General features: G+C 35.5%; 1 protein-coding gene across 3 annotated transcripts in view; it reads right to left on the bottom strand.

The window, feature by feature from the left end:
- sytl4 (synaptotagmin-like 4) overlaps positions 1–20,362 on the bottom strand; it is a 44,925-nt gene that overhangs the window by 12,768 nt on the left and 11,795 nt on the right. For 2 of the 3 annotated variants that reach the window (XM_028815889.2, XM_028815890.2), the window contains exons 2-6: positions 9,641–9,828; positions 7,064–7,183; positions 5,274–5,489; positions 4,530–4,639; positions 2,461–2,569 (exon numbers count right to left, since the gene is read on the bottom strand). In XM_028815889.2, coding sequence (XP_028671722.1) covers positions 2,461–2,569; positions 4,530–4,639; positions 5,274–5,489; positions 7,064–7,182 — 554 coding nt within the window. In that variant the 5' untranslated portion in view covers position 7,183; positions 9,641–9,828. Of the gene's footprint in view, positions 1–2,460; positions 2,570–4,529; positions 4,640–5,273; positions 5,490–7,063; positions 7,184–9,640; positions 9,883–20,362 lie in introns of those variants that run through there. The other variant, XM_051935069.1, reaches the window with a different exon arrangement.

Raw genomic sequence — 20,362 nt, 5'->3', positions numbered from 1 at the left:
TAATTTAGGTTAAAATGAAATAAACAAATTGATAAAGTATTACCATCCTTTTCTTGGACAAATACTTTAAACAGATTATTTGTCTGCAAGCATTGGTTATTCAGCACTGCTGTTTATTTTTGCAAAGAATTAACTGAAGAACAAACACCTCCTGAGTATTTATTACATATTGAATTACTGACTGTTGTTTTTAGAGATATATTTGAAATTAATACACAAAATCTACTCCCAATTAACTATCCTTTACCAAAACTACTTAATCCATTTCACGGCTCTGGATGACAGAGAAAATCTCAGCAGCACTGGCCACAAGATGGGAACAAACTGTGGACTGGTTGCTAGTCCACTGATACTCACTCACTCATCCAAGGCCAAATCAGTGTTGCCAATTAACAATTCAGTGTCCCTTTACACGGACATAATTAATGAATGCATAAAAACAACATGTACAATAAATCTGTGAATATTACGCCTCATATTTTCAGACTCTTATTTATGTAAGCAAATTATACCAAGTAGAAAATGTCACATTTTACTCTGTATATCGTCTAGGTCATAATTTTACACCTGGAGATTCAGCTATATTTTATATACAATTAGATGGTGTGCAGCAAAAATTTACCTCTATATTTTACAGCTTCTTTTCTTCTCAAATCTTTTGTGCACAATTCTTATAATCTGCCATTAAGTGCTATTGGCCTTGAAGCAGTCCTTAACATTAGCAATGTGGTATCTTGTGAAACTGGATTGTGAGCTAGGTAATGGGCAGGGGGCAAAGAGTGCAAGGAAGAACAGAATTCTACATATTTGAGGCGTTCATTGGCAGAGTCTTAAAAATCTGTGCCTAGACTTACATTTTTTATTCATTTATATTTTTGACACATATTCAGATATTGTAAGTAAGCATGTGAAATTTGTAGATAACAACAGAACAGGACAGATAGTAGGTACTAAGGAAAGATATTTAAAAATAAGTTTAGAAAGGCTTGAACAATTCCCATAAAAAAGCAGTTTAATGTAGAGGAGCACTAAGTAGGAACACTAGCCATAAAATTGAGATTGGCAACAGGGAGCTACTAAAAATAATTTACGGTTGATATTGACAAAACATTCCCATCCTTATTTGAAAGTGCTTAAGCAATTCAAAAATCATATAAAATACCAGATTATTTTGTAAAACTGTTATATAAAAGGACATTATGATCAATCACTTTAATCCATCTGAAGTTCCATGTATAATTCTGATCAGCACCCTAGGAAATGGGCATAGCAGCAGAAGAAGCGGTGCTCAGTGAGGTGCATCTTTGGACTAATGACCAACATTGACAAGCAGTCAGGGTACTGGCTACTTTTGTATGTGTAACTGTATTCTGATTCAATGCTAACCATATTTTTGCTCAAGGATGTGGCTTAATAATTTATTTTTAATAATTAAGACAGATTTAGCATCTGTTAGTGGTCCCAATGAGAGGAAAAAAATGTTTCATAAATTTCTATGCTGTGGTGACTCACCATAAACTATAAAATATCTCTGCTTCTAAAACATAGAAAATGAAAGAACATCAGCAGAAAAAAAAAACACTTTACGTAGATTAATGTTTGTGTCTTACCTCTATCACCATATTACAGCCCATGAGCAGCATACACATTCCAAATGCTAAGGCCAAATTTAGACAATTTAATACGAGACCACAGATCTCGAGTCAGACTTCTACACCTATTCTGATTTGGGCATCAAGATATGATAATGTAATCCCGGCCCTTGGGTTGGAGGGGGTAACGACTTCTGCTGACTAAACAAGGTTAATATTCATATCTAATTCAGGTCCTCAAAATTGTAAAAAAACAAATTAGCAGAATGATTTCATTTGGTTTAATTAGATACTTGACAAAAGCAGTTGAAATTATTTAAGGTAATAAAGGGTAGGTCTTCATATAAAACATTGTATGGAAATGGATGAAACTACAAAGTAGTTGGAAAATAGATCTTGAGCCTTGCTTGAAATACTGGAAAGAAGAAGTGGAAAATAAAGTAATACTATCCTAGTCTGGACGCATGTCAGAAGTGATAGTTGCCAAACAAGTAGGAAGGCGAAAATGAGATTTGCAGTACTTCACCGTATCTGATAACCAGTTCTTGACAATGGGTAAAGACATAAAGTTTATATAGGTGGTCAAATTTCATCTTACTCATTGAAGTTGATGTAACAGACTTCTGATATAATTCTCATTTCATGTGCATGGGGAAAACAGATTTAAGAAGACATTAAAATGACGGATTAAAATAAAGATACCATCCAGATTTAGAAACAGTTTCAAGTGTAACTAAATATTAAGCTTATTAAATCTCTTTATGCCAGTTTTGTATTACAAAAGGAAATACTGTATTATCTTATAAAAACTGACTTGCATTTTTTTCATGCTTTGCACTTTAAATTACTGTTGCTAATAATGACTTACTTCTTTGTCTTGAGTGCACGATGCTTGGCCCTAGGACTAGATGAAGCAGACTGCTTGTTTTGTGCCTGTTGCTGCTGTTGTACTTCTGTCGTGGTCTCCCTCTTATTGGCTTTTAATGTATATAAACATATAAGAGTTAATTACAAGAAATGCTTTCTTCTGCAGCCACTAAAGGTGTACAACATTGCATAACCACTTTAGAATTTCCTGGAAAAAATACATCTTTGCATAGAATTTAGATTTCTAAATACTCTGAATGGATTAGTGCCTTGCCACCAATTCCTCTGAAGACAATCAGTTCATTAGAAAAAAATAATAATAAAATCATGTAATTATGAGATGGCAATATGATTTTAAACCATGCACACATAAATGTAATGTAACTATGTAATGTAAATACCTGCAGTGTTTCAGAATTACTCTGGAACTAGCTATTTAGTGGTATCTTACTGAAACAGTTATGAGGTTTGTATCTATGAAAAACTAACATTACATTAATTCATATTTAGCATTATAATACAACAAACTTACAGAAGATAAGCATTGTGCAGTAGTAGCATCAACATAGCCTGTAACAGATACAATGTACTGTATATGGGTTAGCACAATCTAAGCCCAGATTAAATACTGCAGTCTTGCTATATATTTTTGACTTATTAAAAATGATTTTCAGACCGTTCAAATGAAAATATGAAATGGTGAAATATAATGTAATAAACCTTTCCTTAATTGCAAAGTATCGTGGCATTTTGAGTGCATAAAATTCTTTTCAGATTTTAACCTTTAAAAAAAAAATCTTTCTTTATCATTTTTTTCATTAATAAGTCTGTAGCTGTGTTTCCATTGCAGTTATGCGCAAAACAGAAACAACACTTCTGAAAAGTCAACAAAATACAAATGTAAATTGTCTGTGTTTCCACGGAGTGATTTTATGCAAATAAAGTTTGTTTAATCACCTGAAATTAACAATGGCGACCAATATGATAGATGTTGGTTCTGTTATTTCAATTGCGTCTACAATCTCTGTGTTCATTTGGTGAGAGCAAGTGAATACAGTAAAGGGAAGGCAAATACCCTATATTTGGCAGAGGCCACATATTAGAGATTTCTTTGAAATTGCCCAGAGTGGTTTTACTGAGGAGCTGTGGGTACAAAATATTAGGATGTACAGCTCAGCATTCATGGAATTATTCAGCACAATAGGCCCTCGGGTCCTCTGCCATAGCATACATGAGGGAGCCTGTCCTGACTGAGAAGCGCATAGCCATCATGCTTGATAAACTGGCTACCCGTGCAGAGTACAGGGTTGTTGGTGAGACTTTTGATGTGAGCAAAACCACCATTCACAGGAGTGTATATGGGAATTGACTGGCCATATGCTCCAAACTAATGAGGCAATACAATACTTTACCTGCTGTGGAAGAGGTACAGCAGATTTTGGAGCTCAATTGTGAGGCACACAAAATACCTCAGGTGTATGAATGGTGCAATTGATGGCACACATATCCCTATTCGTTTACCAAGTGATGGGTATCGAGATTATGTTAACAGGAAAGGCTGGATATCTACTGTTCTGCAGATTAATGTTCAGGGACATTTGTGTTGGGTCCCCCGGTAGTTCTCATGATGCTGCTGTATTTGCCACATCACATTTGCACAGGTATTTGAAAATCCAATTTTTTTTATGTATGCATATGTATTATCTAATTTATCACATAAAATATTTTTTTTTATCAAATCACTATTTGTAATCCATTTGTGAATAATCATTTAAGAATATTAACACTTTACATTATGTCATATTCTCTAAAAACTAACCTGAAAAACCAGCTCAAACGAGCGTATAAACCTTTTGTGAATTTTCAGAGCTTTTTCGAAATTCACGTTTTCATTACTGTTTTGTTGTTATGCAATTCCAAATGCGCATTAAGAAGGTTAATGAAAACTTGGCTTGTGTACATAGAAATCCAAAACTAAAGTATTCATGGTCATAGAACTCCTTCAATTGCTCTTACTTATTAGCTAGCCCATGTGTGGTGACAAAACAAAAACCTTCTTTTAATACATACGTTGAGGTTTCCTTTTCAAAGACTTCCGCACAAGATCAAACCCAGAAGCATTAGTGAAACGATTTATTTGCTGATCGAAAAACCAGTCACCTGTGGCTTTCTTCAGGTCTCTGTGGAACAGTAAGACAAACTGCTAAGGCCTGCTAAGTCCATATTGCAAACATGGTTTCTACTACTTTTTCAGATTTCTGCAGAGAAAAGCCAAGCAAAATGACACCTTTTATTGGCTAACTAGAAAGATTACAATATGCAAGCTTTCGAGGCAACTCAGGCCCCTTCTTCAGGCAAGATGTTTACATCTTGCCTGAAGAAGGGGCCTGAGTTGCCTCGAAAGCTTGCATATTGTAATCTTTCTAGTTAGCCAATAAAAGGTGTCATTTTGCTTGGCTTTTCTCTACATTCATAATGGCTAACACGGTACAACACCCTAGTACTACAGATTTCTGCAGATAATTTCTGCTTAAGTGGAATTTTAAAACTTACAATAGCTAGAAAAGTACAGGCTGCATATTGAAGAGAATATACCTCTTTTGAAAGAACTTAATATCCTGCTAAGATCTGCACTATATTTTATTGTAAGAGACCATAAGCTCTGTGTTACACATATTAAAGTAAACTTTCACTGTAAGGCAAATTTTTTTAACAGGTCTCACATTCTGTAAATACTTCTCTTTACATTAAAACATATTAGAATAAAATAGACAAAAGTCAATACAGTGGATTCATCAACACTGAAATACTTACAACTCTTTCATACAAACAGTGCATTTCCAGGAACCTTTTGGGGTTGTCACACGACAGTTCTGGCACACTTGGTGGCTGCAGACTGGGCACTGACCAGCACCAAAGCTGAATGGCCCTAGTGCATTCTGACATCTGGCACAGGCTTTCTGGCTATAGTTTCTGCTCCCACGTTTGGCACCTTTCTTTCGGATATCTTGTAGTTCCATCTTCAGCTTTCTGCAATAAAGAAGCCAGTAAAGTATGATGTAATACAATGGGATAAAATAACCTAAACAAATGGTGGTTTGAGGTTAGCCTATCCTTTGGAGTCTTAAGAGTTAAAATGAATTTAGAATGGGAATAACTGGGACATTAAAGAAATTTCTGAAAGATTTTTTTGAACAATAAAAGCATATAGCTCACACACACTTTTGTTTATGATTTGCTTACATTTTACAATCCGCTGCAGTGTTAACATGGAAAAAAAAATATTTGGTTGAAATGAAGTATAGAGTTTGCCACATAATTTGCCATTAGATGTACATTTAAAAAAAAAAAACACAATACTTGGACTGATACATTATTAATATTGTGTGGCCTATCATTTTTTCAATGTATTGCTGCTATCCAATAAGTGATCGAAAGCTATATTTTTCATCAAGTGTACTACTTTAGATTTTCATCTTGGAGCATAATTTCTCTATCCACTTAGGGGATTCACTGTCTTCTGTTTGGAAAAGTACACACAATAAGGATGTGTTTTAACACTGAAAAGGAATTTTATTTCTTCATCTTTTGTTTGTATGTTGTCATTGAGTTAATGTGTATATTCACCTTGGTTTATGGACCAAGGAGAGAGCCATCAAGAAAGATATATTTATAGCTGCTAAAATACTACATTAAATATTTCTTCATTTAAGATTCTTTAGCTTATTAATAATTTGGCTTGTGTTGGAAAAATATTACATAGCATTGTGCCGTAGTACTGATCTTTAGATTATTATAACAGCAACAAGATCTGATTAGAAACTTAACAAATAAACACTTTTAGTCATAACTCTGATTAAAAGAAGTGACGTTTACTTATATAATTAGAGCACAGGAAAGCTAGGTAGCCTACTAGAAGCTTGTGATGGTATCTATCTGAACCCCTTTTATTTCACAACCACTTCCTTCATTATTATACTGTATCATAATGTGTCCACAATCACAAAAAGCAACACCAGTCTGGCCAACATTGTTATAACGCTGGATATTCCTTAACATGGAATTTTGTCATTTGCTGTCAATCATTACCTCTCACTTACATATTCATGTCCTTTCATAGAGAATGAAAACAGTATTAAAGTCACTTTTAGTTTGCGCTACAGTTTTAATGATATTTATAATATATTTATCATGAGGGGCCTTTTTACTGCAGCCATATCTTAAATTACCACATCTCAGCAGTGTCATACACAGAAAAGTTTCTTTCTGATGTAGAACTAAATTATGTTTTAATGGCTCTGGTCTAATGTGTATCTCTTATTCATACAGTTTGAACTAATTCGTGAATGCATAAAAAAGGAATGCTTTTTACAATGCATCATATATCACTTCAAAAAGTGGACGATGTAAACAATTACAGTGCTGTTATTGCTTGCAGCCTATATCATGAGGAACACTCATTGGTTGACCACAAAATGCAGTAAGTCGAACTATTTTGTTGTTTTTTTACCCCAAAACTGTGAATGATATAATAGAAAGTAATGCATGTCTGTTAAAAATAATGACCTCAAATAATTGACCTCAGTAGTAAAACCAGTCCTTACCGAATTCGCATTTCCTCCTTTTTACGTAACTCTTCATCTCGACGCAAAACCCCTAGGATCAGATCGTGCTCTTGGTCCGTAAGGAAGGCAAGGTTAATGAGCTCATGTCCCTGTGACATGCTATATTTAAGAAAGAAAGTAGGGCATTAGAAATTAAGCAAGTATAAGCACTATTCAAAATAAACAAAGTACTGTACATTAAAAATGTTTATGATCATTATTCCTGTAGCCACACACTGGCCTCTTTCCTAATGTAGGTTAAGTTTTCTCTCTCCTTTATGCAGAAAAATCTCCATAACCAGGCCTGACAGTAATATATTAAAAACAAAAAAGAAAAATGTACTTTTTTTAAATATAAGAAGTGTGCTTACTCCTACAATGATAACAAATTAAGGCAAGTTTATGTTTCATTGAATGGACCTTACCTGCCTCATGGGGACTGACTAAAATAACTCCTAGTCAGAAGTCTTTATGAAAAAAAAGAAACAAACAACTTTTGCTTATATCTCTTATCTTGAATGGTTCTTACCAAATCACCCATTTACCACATGAATCTTTATCTAATTTTACTTTCTATTTTTACATTATGTTAAAGACTACATTACCATTAATTATCACAGTTTTTCAGTACAGTTTTCAGTGGCTGTGCCAGTTTTATAGCATATATACCCCAATTTTTGAACCTGCCTTTTCTATTACAGGATCACTTCTAGCCAGAGATCAATGGGGCAGTATTGGAGGAAAGGCAGAAATTAACCCCAGTTAGGGGGAACCATTCCAAAGCAGGGAACACTCGCACTCAACTTATATTATACCAACTCATTTGAACATCTTTCAGATGTGGGAGGAAGCCACAGTATCTGGAGAAAACCTATGTAGACATAAATTCAGTGTGCAAACTTTACACAAAAGCAGCTGAGGCAAGAATCAAATGTAGCACCCCAAACTGGTAGGCAGCGAGTCCTATGTACTGCACTAATATACCACTACTGTTGATCTAAAGAAAGAGGGACACACAAATTTAACTTTTTGTTTCTAAACAAATGACAAATGGCTTAGAAAAGGACTATGTTTATATGATGTGTGTGGATATTCCATTGATAATGAAAGATGAAAATATTTTAAAATGTTAATGTCATTTTCTAAATGTTATAATAAACATAGTATACATATACACACATACACACACACACATTTTTATTACTGTATGTCAGTCACCTACAGTGCTGTGACAAAGTAAAGTTAACATTAGTAAACATGGAATGGTGTTCCTCATTTCACGGTTACCAGTACAAAAATAAGACCCAGTCCAGCATATAAAACTGAAAGACCACCCTTTGCATTTACTTGAAACAATAATAAGCAGCTCAAATATGTGTTTGGGTGGAACATTTCTGCCAGTCTGTAGTGATGTAAAATGAATAAAAGTGATGGGCCTTGGTTTGCTAGAGGTCATCTTGATGCAGTACAAGATTTATGGAACAGAGAAGTCTAAATTGGAAATAATTTTCTTATAATCTCAAATGGCATATTTCTTCTATTAAACCAAAAACCTACTTTGAAAGCAATAAACTCATACAAATTGTAAAGTATGCACTTCTGTGATGGAATTAGCCATAAAATACACAATATTTCACTTCAGAAAAGAAAAAAGATGCATTCAGTGATCAAACACTGTGGGTTGCTAGAATAACCACTGTACAATTAAACCAAAATCCCCACCTCTGATTCACTGTGTGACCTTGAGCATGTCATTTAACCAGAGAGTGCTCCAAAACCTAAAAAACTGAACGTGACTGAACTATAGCCTCATCTTGCAGGTCACCTTGGATAAAGGCATCAGCCAAACATACTGTAAAATGAATGCAATTAAAGATACTGTAGCTGAACTAGAGAAAAAGACCTTCCAACAGGATATTGATTTAAAACAAATGGGCAATTTAATAAATCATAACACTATAAAACATTTTCAGGCCCACTAAATGTGATTCATCGTGGCAGGATAACAGAGCCAATCTTGGACTGAAGGCAGAAACCAGCTCTAGAATGGTCTTCAGCAGGGATTACTTATACACAAATCCACAGTGACTCAAACTTTTTAAGGGACGCGAAAAGAAAACTGGAGTACCTGAAGAGAAACCCATGCAGACACAGGGACAATGTGCACACAGTAAATGGAACTAGACAAGACACTTGAAAATCAGGACATTGGATCCATGAGGCAGCACAAACTATTACACCAATGTACCATACTTAATCCAAAACAAAAAAAGAGAGACAAGAGTTCTGGAAAGATCAAATTAAAGACTAAAGTAAATCCAACTAAAATGCTGTGAAAAGACATGAGGCACAATGTAAATGTAAGAAACATAGCGCAATTAATGTAGTTCTGTAACATGAGGTGGGCAGAGTCCCGCTGCTAGACCGTTATCATAAATGTTTTTATAAAATTACACCTGTCAAAGCAAACAAGGTATTACTGCCCAGGGAAACACATTTCATCTTCACAGGAAGATGCATTTGTTTACATTTTTTTTGATAATAAAAAGGGGGAAAAAATACTACTTTTAAACCAACCTGGAAATTTGTGAAATGCCACGTCAAAGAAGAAAAAGAAAAAAAAAAAAAAAAGGACTTTGCAGTGGGTTTTCCTTCTCATTCAGTCACTACAGGCAACTGAAGTGTCAGTTCTAAAGGAATCTTGAACTAGTCGAGTCTTCAGTGCCATCTGATGAATCTCTGATTTTCATTTCTTGCTTGGGTACCTGTTTTCATATAGGAAATAAACAAAAATCCAGAAACAGCCATTAATTTGACTCTTTACAAAGTTACATGAAACAGCTCTTAGGTAAGAGGGAATGTCAAAGAAAATGACAAGCACTCATGACCTTGCCCCACATTATTACCTTTTGTATCTCTCTACCGAAACTCATTTTTTCTACATTTTGAAGGAAAAAATAAATACAAGTCAGCCTTGTATCCCTTTGTGGGTGTTGGCTAATGTTTGCCTTTAGAATTACTTCACAAATGTGAACTTTAAAAATCACTTCAAATAAATAGGACAGCACATTTCTTTGAAACTTTGAGCGGACTCGTGTCAGTTCTGGAATGAGCTGAAATATTAATATAGAATGAAATGACTTATAACTGGGAGTTTCTAAAATTAAGATTAAGCTAGACTAAAAGTTGAACACCCTCAGCACACAGCCTCTGTGCCAATACAGGCAGCTGGAATCAGATAAGCACAACTTGAAAACCAGCTGAAGATAAAAGAGTATTTAAAACATATGCTGTACTTTAAGAGTCAAGATTTCCATTGCTTGATTTTGCAAATGCTTAATATATTAATCTGTTGACTTTAAGTTTTACCTGTCTATACAGTATTGTTACCAACACAAACTCCCTCATCAAGGTAAGTATGATTTTAAATGAAGCTGAGAAGCATAACAATAACACATTTTTCAAAGTCATTTAGGCTGATTCAAAGTTAAGTGGCAAATCATGTACTCTAAAATATTAAAAAAAAACATGAAAACACTGCAACAGAATCAATGAAACAGACCAATTCATTGCCTGTACTGAGTCTGCACATTCTCCTTGTGTTTGAGTTTTCCTCGTCATACTCCAGTTTGCCTGCCACATCCCAAAAGTAGGACAGTCCTAAACTGGCCTAGTGTGAATGACTGTGGACATGGGCATGAGTGCACACTGTAGCACGTAAACAGTTTACATCTTGCGATTCATACAGCATATAAACTGGATTAAGCAGGTCCAAAAATGGTAAAATGGATGCATTAAAAAATTGTAGAATATTTTCAAAACTACTGAATGTAAAAACAAGCGATATTATACTCACTAGTGAGACTGCATCTGTTAATCCTGTTAAAAATGCTACAAAAAGGCCATATTAGCACTACAAACTACCTTGAAAAAGAAGATGAGTAAGAGAAATGAACCTCTTTGGTCTTAACATGTGAGCACCTAATTAGGATTTAAAAAATTCTGAGAGACACCCATAAAGTTGTTCCAGTGGAGTTCTCTCAGCACTAAGTGCTTTAACCAAACATCTTGATTAGATATTAAAACATCTTAGCTGTCATCTAGTTAAACATGCTTTACAAACTAAATAGAACCCTCTGCACTGTACATTTATGCCATATAAATCTGTCTTCTTGTGGCACCCACCTCTCAGATAATTTCTATAAAATATCTATTAGAAATGTAGTACTAGGGTGTTGTACCGCGTTAGCCATTATGAAAGTAGTGCTGAGTTGCCTCGAAAGCTTGCATATTGTAATCTTTTTAGTTAGCCAATAAAAGGTGTTATTTTGCTTGATTTTTCACTATATTAGAAATGTGTAATGTGTATACATTTACTCATTCATACATTTGCTGAATCTGCTTAATCTAATTTCAACATCTTATGGAACTGATTTTTTGAAAACATACCAAATCAATGAACTATTAATCTTTTACATTTTTAAGACAATCAAATGATGAAAAATGTAAAGATTTAAAAATCCAGCTATTTCAAATCACACTAAGCACACATTATCTTGAATAGGGTTTTTTTTTTTTTTTTTTTTACACTTTTTTGATGGTCCATTTTTTATAGAAATTGAAGCTTAAATTGCATTAAGACCAGACATAAGCTGGTCTCTGCTGACACAGTTCTACCTTGTAGTTGTAGTAGCTGCCTAAAGCGCTCTTAATCTAAGTGACATTTTGAACTCTGCACAGTTTGCCAGAAATATCAACAAACAACAAGACTGCCATAGCAACGGAAATAAAATGTTTGTCAATGAATGTCAAGATTGAACAATCCAGTACTAATCATATAACAGACAAACTGCTTGTTATATAAGTAACTATAAAACAAAACATATATTCATACAAGGAGGCACTGTGACAAGGAAACCAACCATGTCCACTGCCCAGAATAGCCAGATTCTCTCTTTAACATGACAAAACGCAGATCAAGGGGACACACATTCCAAATGACACTTCGGCTAACTGCTACCTTAACACATACAGTGGATTTGCCAAAAATTAACCAGAAACTTGTAAATCAAAATCTAAAGTAACCAAAATCTTGACACATATCGTGGTGATTTGTATTCACATATTTGGTAGCACAATTAATGACCTTAAAGTAATGAGGAAACCTGGAACAAACTTAAGACATTCTCCTCCAAATGCAAACTTTCAACATACCGTAAATAAATCTGAGCAGTTTAACATTGTTGGAAAAATAATTTTCACTTTTGTCAGCATAGGTTTTTTTCTCTGGTTCTACCATATAAGTGCCTGTGAGTTCATGAATGAATGTGGTATTTGTGAGGACCCTGAACTGCATGAAGTATAAATGACAGATGGACAGGTGCAACCTTAACCATTAAAAACCTAGACGTAATAAAATGGGCTGGGTTACAAAACATTTTAACAGCAGATTTGAATGTGAGGTGAGTGAGTGCAAAATTTGTTCCAAGTGTTTTGACGGTCAAACAAGACCAACAGCGTTTGTAAATTTTATGCCGCTTCAGATTCCAACTTTTTATGAAATGTCATCACGGGAGATGAAACTTCTTTCTATGGTTATGATCCTGAGACCAAGGTTCCGAGTTCTCAATGGAAATTCCTCAGTTCTCCTTGTGTGAAAAAAGCATGCTAATCAAGATCCAACATCAAGGTGATGGAATTGTGCGAGCCGAGTTTGTACCCAGGAACACTACGGTGAACTATGAATATTATAAAGGCCTATTAGAGTACATAAAAAAATCATGTGCTTAGAAAACGACCTGAGAAATGGGCAAACGTTTTCATCCACCATCATGACAATGCTCCATGTCACACATTGCTTCTGGTACGTCAATTTCTGCCCAATAAAAACATTACAGTGTGTCCATCTTATTCACCTGATTGGTCACTGTGGAACCTCTGGCAATTCTCCAAAGTCAAAATGACCATGAAAGGTAAATGTTTTGAATCGATTCAAGACCACAACAGCACAACTAAAGACACTCATGAAAGAGAACTTCCAGAATTGCTTCAGAAAGTGGCAAGGGCGATGGGATAAGTGTGTTTGAAGTGAAGGGGAGTATTTTAAGGCAATGTGTCTTTTACTGTAATAATTTTTTTTAATTTAAATATTCACCATATTTTTTTTGATTACACCTCATCCACATAGATACTGAACTATTTGGAATTCAGACTCTGGAAATGTGAGCACTTCACCTCCATGCTACCCTATAATGTGCATTTTCTTAATATTGAATACATTAGATTATTAAAATAAAATCCAATAAAAACAACTTTGAACCATGAAATGGTGACATTTCAGTCCATTTATCCAGGTTTCTTCTTAACCTATTAATTTTTACCTTAAAAAAAATCAAGCCTGTACACTTTTTGGAGGTTTTTAAAAGAGATCCAATGCACAAGAACTTCTAGGTGTTTGGCATATGTTGTTTTTTATTCATCGACTTCTGCTGAAATTTTTCCCACAATGGTTAACATAAAAATATTTTGACTTCAGTTTTCCTGCCACCCTACGAGTATGCTAGTTTTTTTCATTGTTACGAGATGGTGCCACTTCTATTTTGGAGAGTTGAAATCTGACACTTGAGTTGTGCTCCTTTCTCTACAACATTCTCCAAAGCATTTGGTTATTTCAAAAACAATTTTATTATGTATTTTGTAATTGGATAGTAAAAAGGACAAAGGCATGCCTGTAACAATTTTAAAGCCGAGTTCAAGATAATTTAATATAACTATAAAGACATAAATTGCAACTTACTTTCAAAAAACTGGCCACAGTTTACTACAACTAACATTTAAGTTAAAAATATGTAACATTTTTAAGGTAATCTCTGGCTATTCATTCCTTGAATCTGTTTAATTCAATTTGAATCTGTTTAATTCAGCACTTGAGCCTGACTGGAGCCTAATGTTTAGAGGTTGGCAGGAATCATTCATAGCTGGCCAATCTACAGTTGCCAACTAGGTTAAACTTCATGTTTTCTAGATGTGGTTTTTCAATAAGGTTTGAAAATTGATGTATGGATTAATTTTGTTACTATTGAGAACAAGAACATGGCTACTGCTTGCACATTCTCCAAATACAATATTTTCCATTACTCACACATATATGAGTTAGGTTAAATGGGATTAAAAACTAAACATTTAGGAGTGTACCCTGTGATAAAACTTGCACCCCACCCAGAGTTGGTTTTTACTCTGAAAATGATGGGATAGAATCACAAACATAAGACTGAATAAAGTGTGTACAGAAAGTGGATGAATGGACAGACAAATAAGCTTCCATTAAATACTGACTCCTCTACAGATTAAACTAAAAAGTATCATTAAAAGTAAATTTAGAAAGAAGAATGGACAGAATTATTGTTTACTTAGTATTAGTGTACAGTATATTCAATCCATTTTACAAATGTTAAGTGATAAATTTATTATAAGATGTAATACACACGCCTGAGATCAGTTTTTGCAGTGAATATGCTGTATTAACCGGTAACTTTTTCCACATATTTTCCTGTAAATTTGCAGTGCAGCTGGCTTAGACAAACATTTTCTTCCCAGCACCTTATAATGCTTTGTGAGGACACTGTGACATCACAAAGCTGTAGCAGCCAATGTGCAGAACTTTCATGCATACTATAAGATTGTTGCTGAGCTGCTTTGGACATGTGTGTATACAGTATATCTATGTTCCACACTATGTGTAAAGAAAAAAAAATAAAAAAAAATAAAAATACTTGCAGTATTTTCATTTGTGGGGTTCATTTCCTGACCATAATGAGAATATTCTGAGAATTGCTACTACATATATAACACTGATCCTTGGCAGTGCTAATTCACATGCATAATTAGCCACGCGTTGGACCAATACAAGCCCTAAAAGAGCCCTCCCCCTCCCATAAAAGAAAACACGTGTGACCCTTTGAAGAAATAATAGCAACAAAATATTTATTACAGTTTACTTCTGTCATTTTCATGGAAGAAGAAAAAAGTACAAAACATTTGCACAGAGATGGTAACAAAAGACCTTCCAGTTGCACCCATTTCCTTAACTTCAAACAAAGGAACTAGCCAGTCTCATGCCACTGCTTAGATGCACTAATGTATGCCCCAAGACTGGAACTCTTTGAGCACAATATATATATTTTTTTACTTATGCCATTTGTTTAATTTTGCTTGTGGCTATTGTTCCATTAGGGTCTGTTGTTTGAAGCATGGTGGTGCTGTGGTTGGCACTGCTGCCTCACAGCTCAGATCACATTTTTGGCAACAATAATTAGTCCAGCACGGTTGGTACATGCTTACCTAGCCCAAAGGGACAATTAAAACACCACTCCACCATTATAAGCCATTCAAAACTAGTTCTGTTCCTCCTTCCCCAGTGACTTTAATGCATTTCACGGAGTTCTCACAGAAGTCACAGCAAAACAAACTCCAATGGGTTCTCTCATCACTAATGAGCAGAAATCACAAGCAAATATAAAAATCCCAACTTCAAGTGTCGCCACACAGTAAATTAGAACCATTAAAAGATTAAATTAGCAACAATGAAAATGCTCCTGTTTTACAACAGAGATCACTGATCCAGCAGCCAATACTGCATTGTGAGTGGAATTCACACATTCTCCCTAAGCCTTCTTTTCTTAAAGACTACCTGCTCCATATCCAAGATAACTAATATAAATTGTGGGCTGTTAGCATATGCACAAGTGGACCTTGTGATTATCTGACTTTCAGTTCAGAGATGGTTCCTATCTTGTGCCAGATATAGCCACAGGATAGGTTCTAGGACTACCACCCTCCAATGACTGATGAGCAAAGTTTTATTTTTATTTGGTTTCATAACTTTGCATTTTCCATTCCTACTAGATGGATTCTTGAAGCAAAATGCACTACAGCACACACACACACATACAGTGCATCCGGAAAGTATTCACAGCGCATCACTTTTTCCACATTTTGTTATGTTACAGCCTTATTCCAAAATGGATTAAATTCATTTTTTTCCTCAGAATTCTACACAAAACACCCCATAATGACAACGTGAAAAAAATGTTTACTTGAGGTTTTTGCAAATTTATTAAAAATAAAAACACTGAGAAATCACATGTACATAAGTATTCACAGCCTTTGCTTTGTGTGTAGAATTCTGAGGAAAAAAAATGAATTTAATCCATTTTGGAATAAGGCTGTAACATAACAAAATGTGGAAAAAGTGATGCGCTGTGAATACTTTCTGGATGCACTGTATACAGTATTATACAGTATATTATAGATGGCTGGGGCCCTTGCCCGGTTAGGACATCTCTGCTATGGAGGAACCACAGGAGCCAGTGTGGACAGAACACTACCTCCCCCGAAACACTAGATGGCAGCCACCCTGGCTCGCAGCTGTACCTCGGACTCCCACAGGGCTTCATGGGAGATGGAGTCCGATACAGCCTTGTTGGGATCTGGGGGTGCTGCAGCTGTTACTGAGCCTGTGTGGGCAGTTCTTCCACCACACCCAGGACTGTGTTGTGGGCTCGTGGGGACAGGGATGACGCCCCACACAAGTGAAGAAAAAAAAATAAAAAACATCTTTGTCTTTAGAAGTGTGCCTCTAGTGTGTGTCTGTGTCGGGTTGCGTGGCTGGCATGCCCCCCCGAGTTGTTAATATATCTATCCTCACGCATATTTTGTGCGGTCATGAACTTATCAAGAAATCACAACCAAATACACAGATTTTTAGGAAAAGACTGAAGAGGGAAAAAGGGAAAGCAGTGGGATCCGGTGGATTGTGCTGAGTAAACAGGTGGCTTCTGCTAATTTACTCAATTTATTCACAAACAGAACGTTTCTAACATTCTTTCAAAGAAGAGAGCTTTTTCTATACCTTTGATGACAATTTTAAAACATTGCATACTGATGTGCTGCGTTTAAGAGAACTGTCAGGGTTACACAGATACAATGTTATCTGTTGATAAGATCACATTAGAAAATCCTGTGGGCCGCAGTGTTGAAAAGAGATAAATCTGAATATCTTAGTAAAAACGAACTGCCTTCCATTGTACTATAAATTCTTGTTCTAAAGTTCAAAATCAAGAATTACCACATTCCTGGATCTTTAAACAGGAAGACATTACAGACTTTCAGCTAAAATTCAGTATTGTTTTGCATAGCAGGTTTTACTAGGAAGTGATTCATCATCACTTTTTATTATTGTATTGTTAATCTTTCGAGTAGCACATCTCAATCTTCTGTTAAGATGTGCAGCCAGAGAGGGACTCATTTTAGAAGAACAGATCACTTCACAGACATATAGGGTATAACCAGTTCTCTAGCAAACTGCCCAAGCAGAGGAAGTGAGATTCTCCCCACAAAGATAAAGGTTTTATTTTTAATTCGGAGGCAGATCATGAAGAGAGGCACAAATATGTGGCAACAATGAATATTACACTGGAAATCTTTCATTTGTTAACTTCCCAATGGAACATGTTTTTCAAAATGGCTCAAGACCAACATTGTAAACTAAAGTGCTATTTTATTCATGTTCTTTCAATCAGCAATAAACACATATTTTGAAAGACACAGCAGTAAGTGCTGGCACTGGACAGATTCAGCATCCTGGGTTCAAATCCTACATCCAGATGTTGACTGTGTGGGGTATGCATGCTCTCCCCATTTCCATTTGGGTTTCCCCCCTACATCTCCAATGACATGTACATTAGAGTAAATGGCAATTCCAAATTGATCCTGTGTGGGTATGTGCATCTGTGAGCTTTATGGTTGGCTCCTTCCTTGTGTCCTGTACTGATGGTATATGCTTTGGGTCTCCATGGCCCTGATCTAGATTAAGCAGGCTTAAGAATACAGTATTATTTTATGTTAAATGCTATTAAAATTAAATTTAAACTAAATTAAGTGTTTAATGGGATAAAAACTCATTTTAAAATGCAATACCAGATGAAAACTAAGATAGAACAGGTATTTACTTTTTAGCACATGTATCCATAGGGATGCTAGTTCCTACCAATCTTTATGTGTACTGCATAGTAGCAAAAAGACACAAGAAAAGGGAGAATATAGTGGGACAAGGGAAAGCACTGCTGTCTTACAGATCCAATAACGGAGTTTGAATTCTGTAGTCATTGTCTACATATTCTTCCCTTGCCTGTGTAGCTCTGTACTATTAATTTTATTGATCTGCCCCAATATTCATAATACAATGTGGCTAATTTTATATTGTGGATGTTATTGTTAAAAATCCTGCATCCCAGTGACAAAGAATTAAAAATAAATAAATAAACCCACATGATAACTTGCTTGGTCATATGCATCCCAAGTATCTGCAGCTAAAATCAAAGACAAACTAGTGTATTGGTATTCGTACTTAGTTCTCTCAGGAGTAAAAATATCCAATAAATAAGCCACATCATTTTCTGGTTACTGATAAAAAACGAGACAGCTTTACAGCTAATGTTGCCCTGCATCAACACCATATTCTATCAATTAAGAATCCATTGAAATACTGCCTGAAATTTGAGATGTATTCTCATGGTTCTATAGTTGGGCCAGAGGTCCTTAGTATCTACATGTTTGTTTCAAGTGGCACTCTTGACACCCATGTAAAAATGTTTACTTAAAGGACCAACCAGATCAAATCTACCAAAATACAATACTGCACCCATTTGCCATGGTAACAAAATGGGGATATAACATGGTCGGACAATGTTACTCTTTTGAAGATCAAATCTCTCTATTATAAAAAAAAAAAATCCTGGAAAGCAAAAGCAAGGCTACGATACGTGATCTTCTCGGAAGTTCTCAGAAGACATTTAAAAGACCCGCGAGACAAAAGAGATTTGCCACGGAGCTCTCACGGGGACCGTAAACATGAGACTTGGTGCCAAGAGATTGTCCCAGGGCCGTCTCGCAGGGACGTGGAACTTGAGATACTTGCAAGACACGCCCTACTTACAAAAGATATCATATAAGAGCTCACCCATCAAAAAACACTCAGTCGTGTAATACAAACAGATCATGTGCTCTAAGCACATATAAAGCGTATAAGGACAATACGAAGAATAGAGACCCAAAGGCGTTGGAGAGAAAAAAAGGCAGATAAGAGATTATGAAAGCAGTGGAATTAGAAAGGCTCAAACAAACGATGGCGCGATACACATGCAGAGAAAGGTACAGAATATGAAAGCAGTAAAATTCGAAAGTATTGTACCGTCCCATCCAGGTTGAGGGCTTTTTGGTTTTAAGTGACTGATAGGTCCGATTGAGGGAGGGTGGAGTACAGCACGGAAGACTGATAGCGGGGTATTGATTGATGCGGTAAGGGGGGGCATTGGAGAGGGTGCTAGAAAGTTGTGTTTGGGGTTAGGAAGTCGGCGATTGTTCAAGTAAAACTTTTGTGACACTTTATCATGTCAGTTGCTACAGTATCAAAGAAAAGATAGAAAAGATCGCAATACCGAAAACAAAAGGTGATTAATCATCAGAACCAGGTGTAACTGAAAAAATAGCAGGACAAATCGAGGTTAGAAATAAAAGGCAAAGAGTAAACAACAAAGTCTTTTCGCATTCACATCATTCAATGCATAAAACGTGGATTTACACAATAATGGACCATACGCTATGAGAATCTGTGGTCCCAGAACAGTTAAAGCAACGACAAGTTAAAATTCAAAGAATACACAGTTCGGTCAGGTGTATATTGATGATCATGGAGAAGCGATGCAAATTTTAACAGGCAAAAAGAAAGGTAATGTATATATTCCGCGTATAACATTACACAACAAAGGAGATCGTGATATGCCATTCGTATTAAAATGATTACAGTTTACCGTGAGAATAGCGTTTGCTATGACAATCAATAAATCACAGGGACATACATTAGAAAAAGTCAGATTATTTATTAGAGAAACAGAAACAATATTCACTCACGGGCAGTTATACGTTGCGTTGTCACAATGTGTCTCCAAAAAATATTGTTTTTAATGAAGCTTTAAAGTAAAAGTGCAAATAATGAAATTGAAATAATTCCAAAGAAAAAAAAATTTTAAATTGTATATCCGATTAACCAAACACAGGGGTTGGCGAGCAAAGCGAGCAGGGGGCGAAGCTCCCTTGTTTTCATTATGAAAAAAATGTAATCTCACATTAGCTGAGGCTTGAGACCACTCTGATCTGTCACTGAGTGAAACAATGTGATGACATGTGCATGGTGATAGCTACAGGCATACTGTAAATCAAGGCAAAACTCCTAAGCCTTTA

This window comes from Erpetoichthys calabaricus, chromosome 12, assembly GCF_900747795.2.
Source record: "Erpetoichthys calabaricus chromosome 12, fErpCal1.3, whole genome shotgun sequence".
Lineage (NCBI taxonomy): Eukaryota > Metazoa > Chordata > Cladistia > Polypteriformes > Polypteridae > Erpetoichthys > Erpetoichthys calabaricus.
This window is presented reverse-complemented; position numbering and strand designations above follow the sequence as displayed.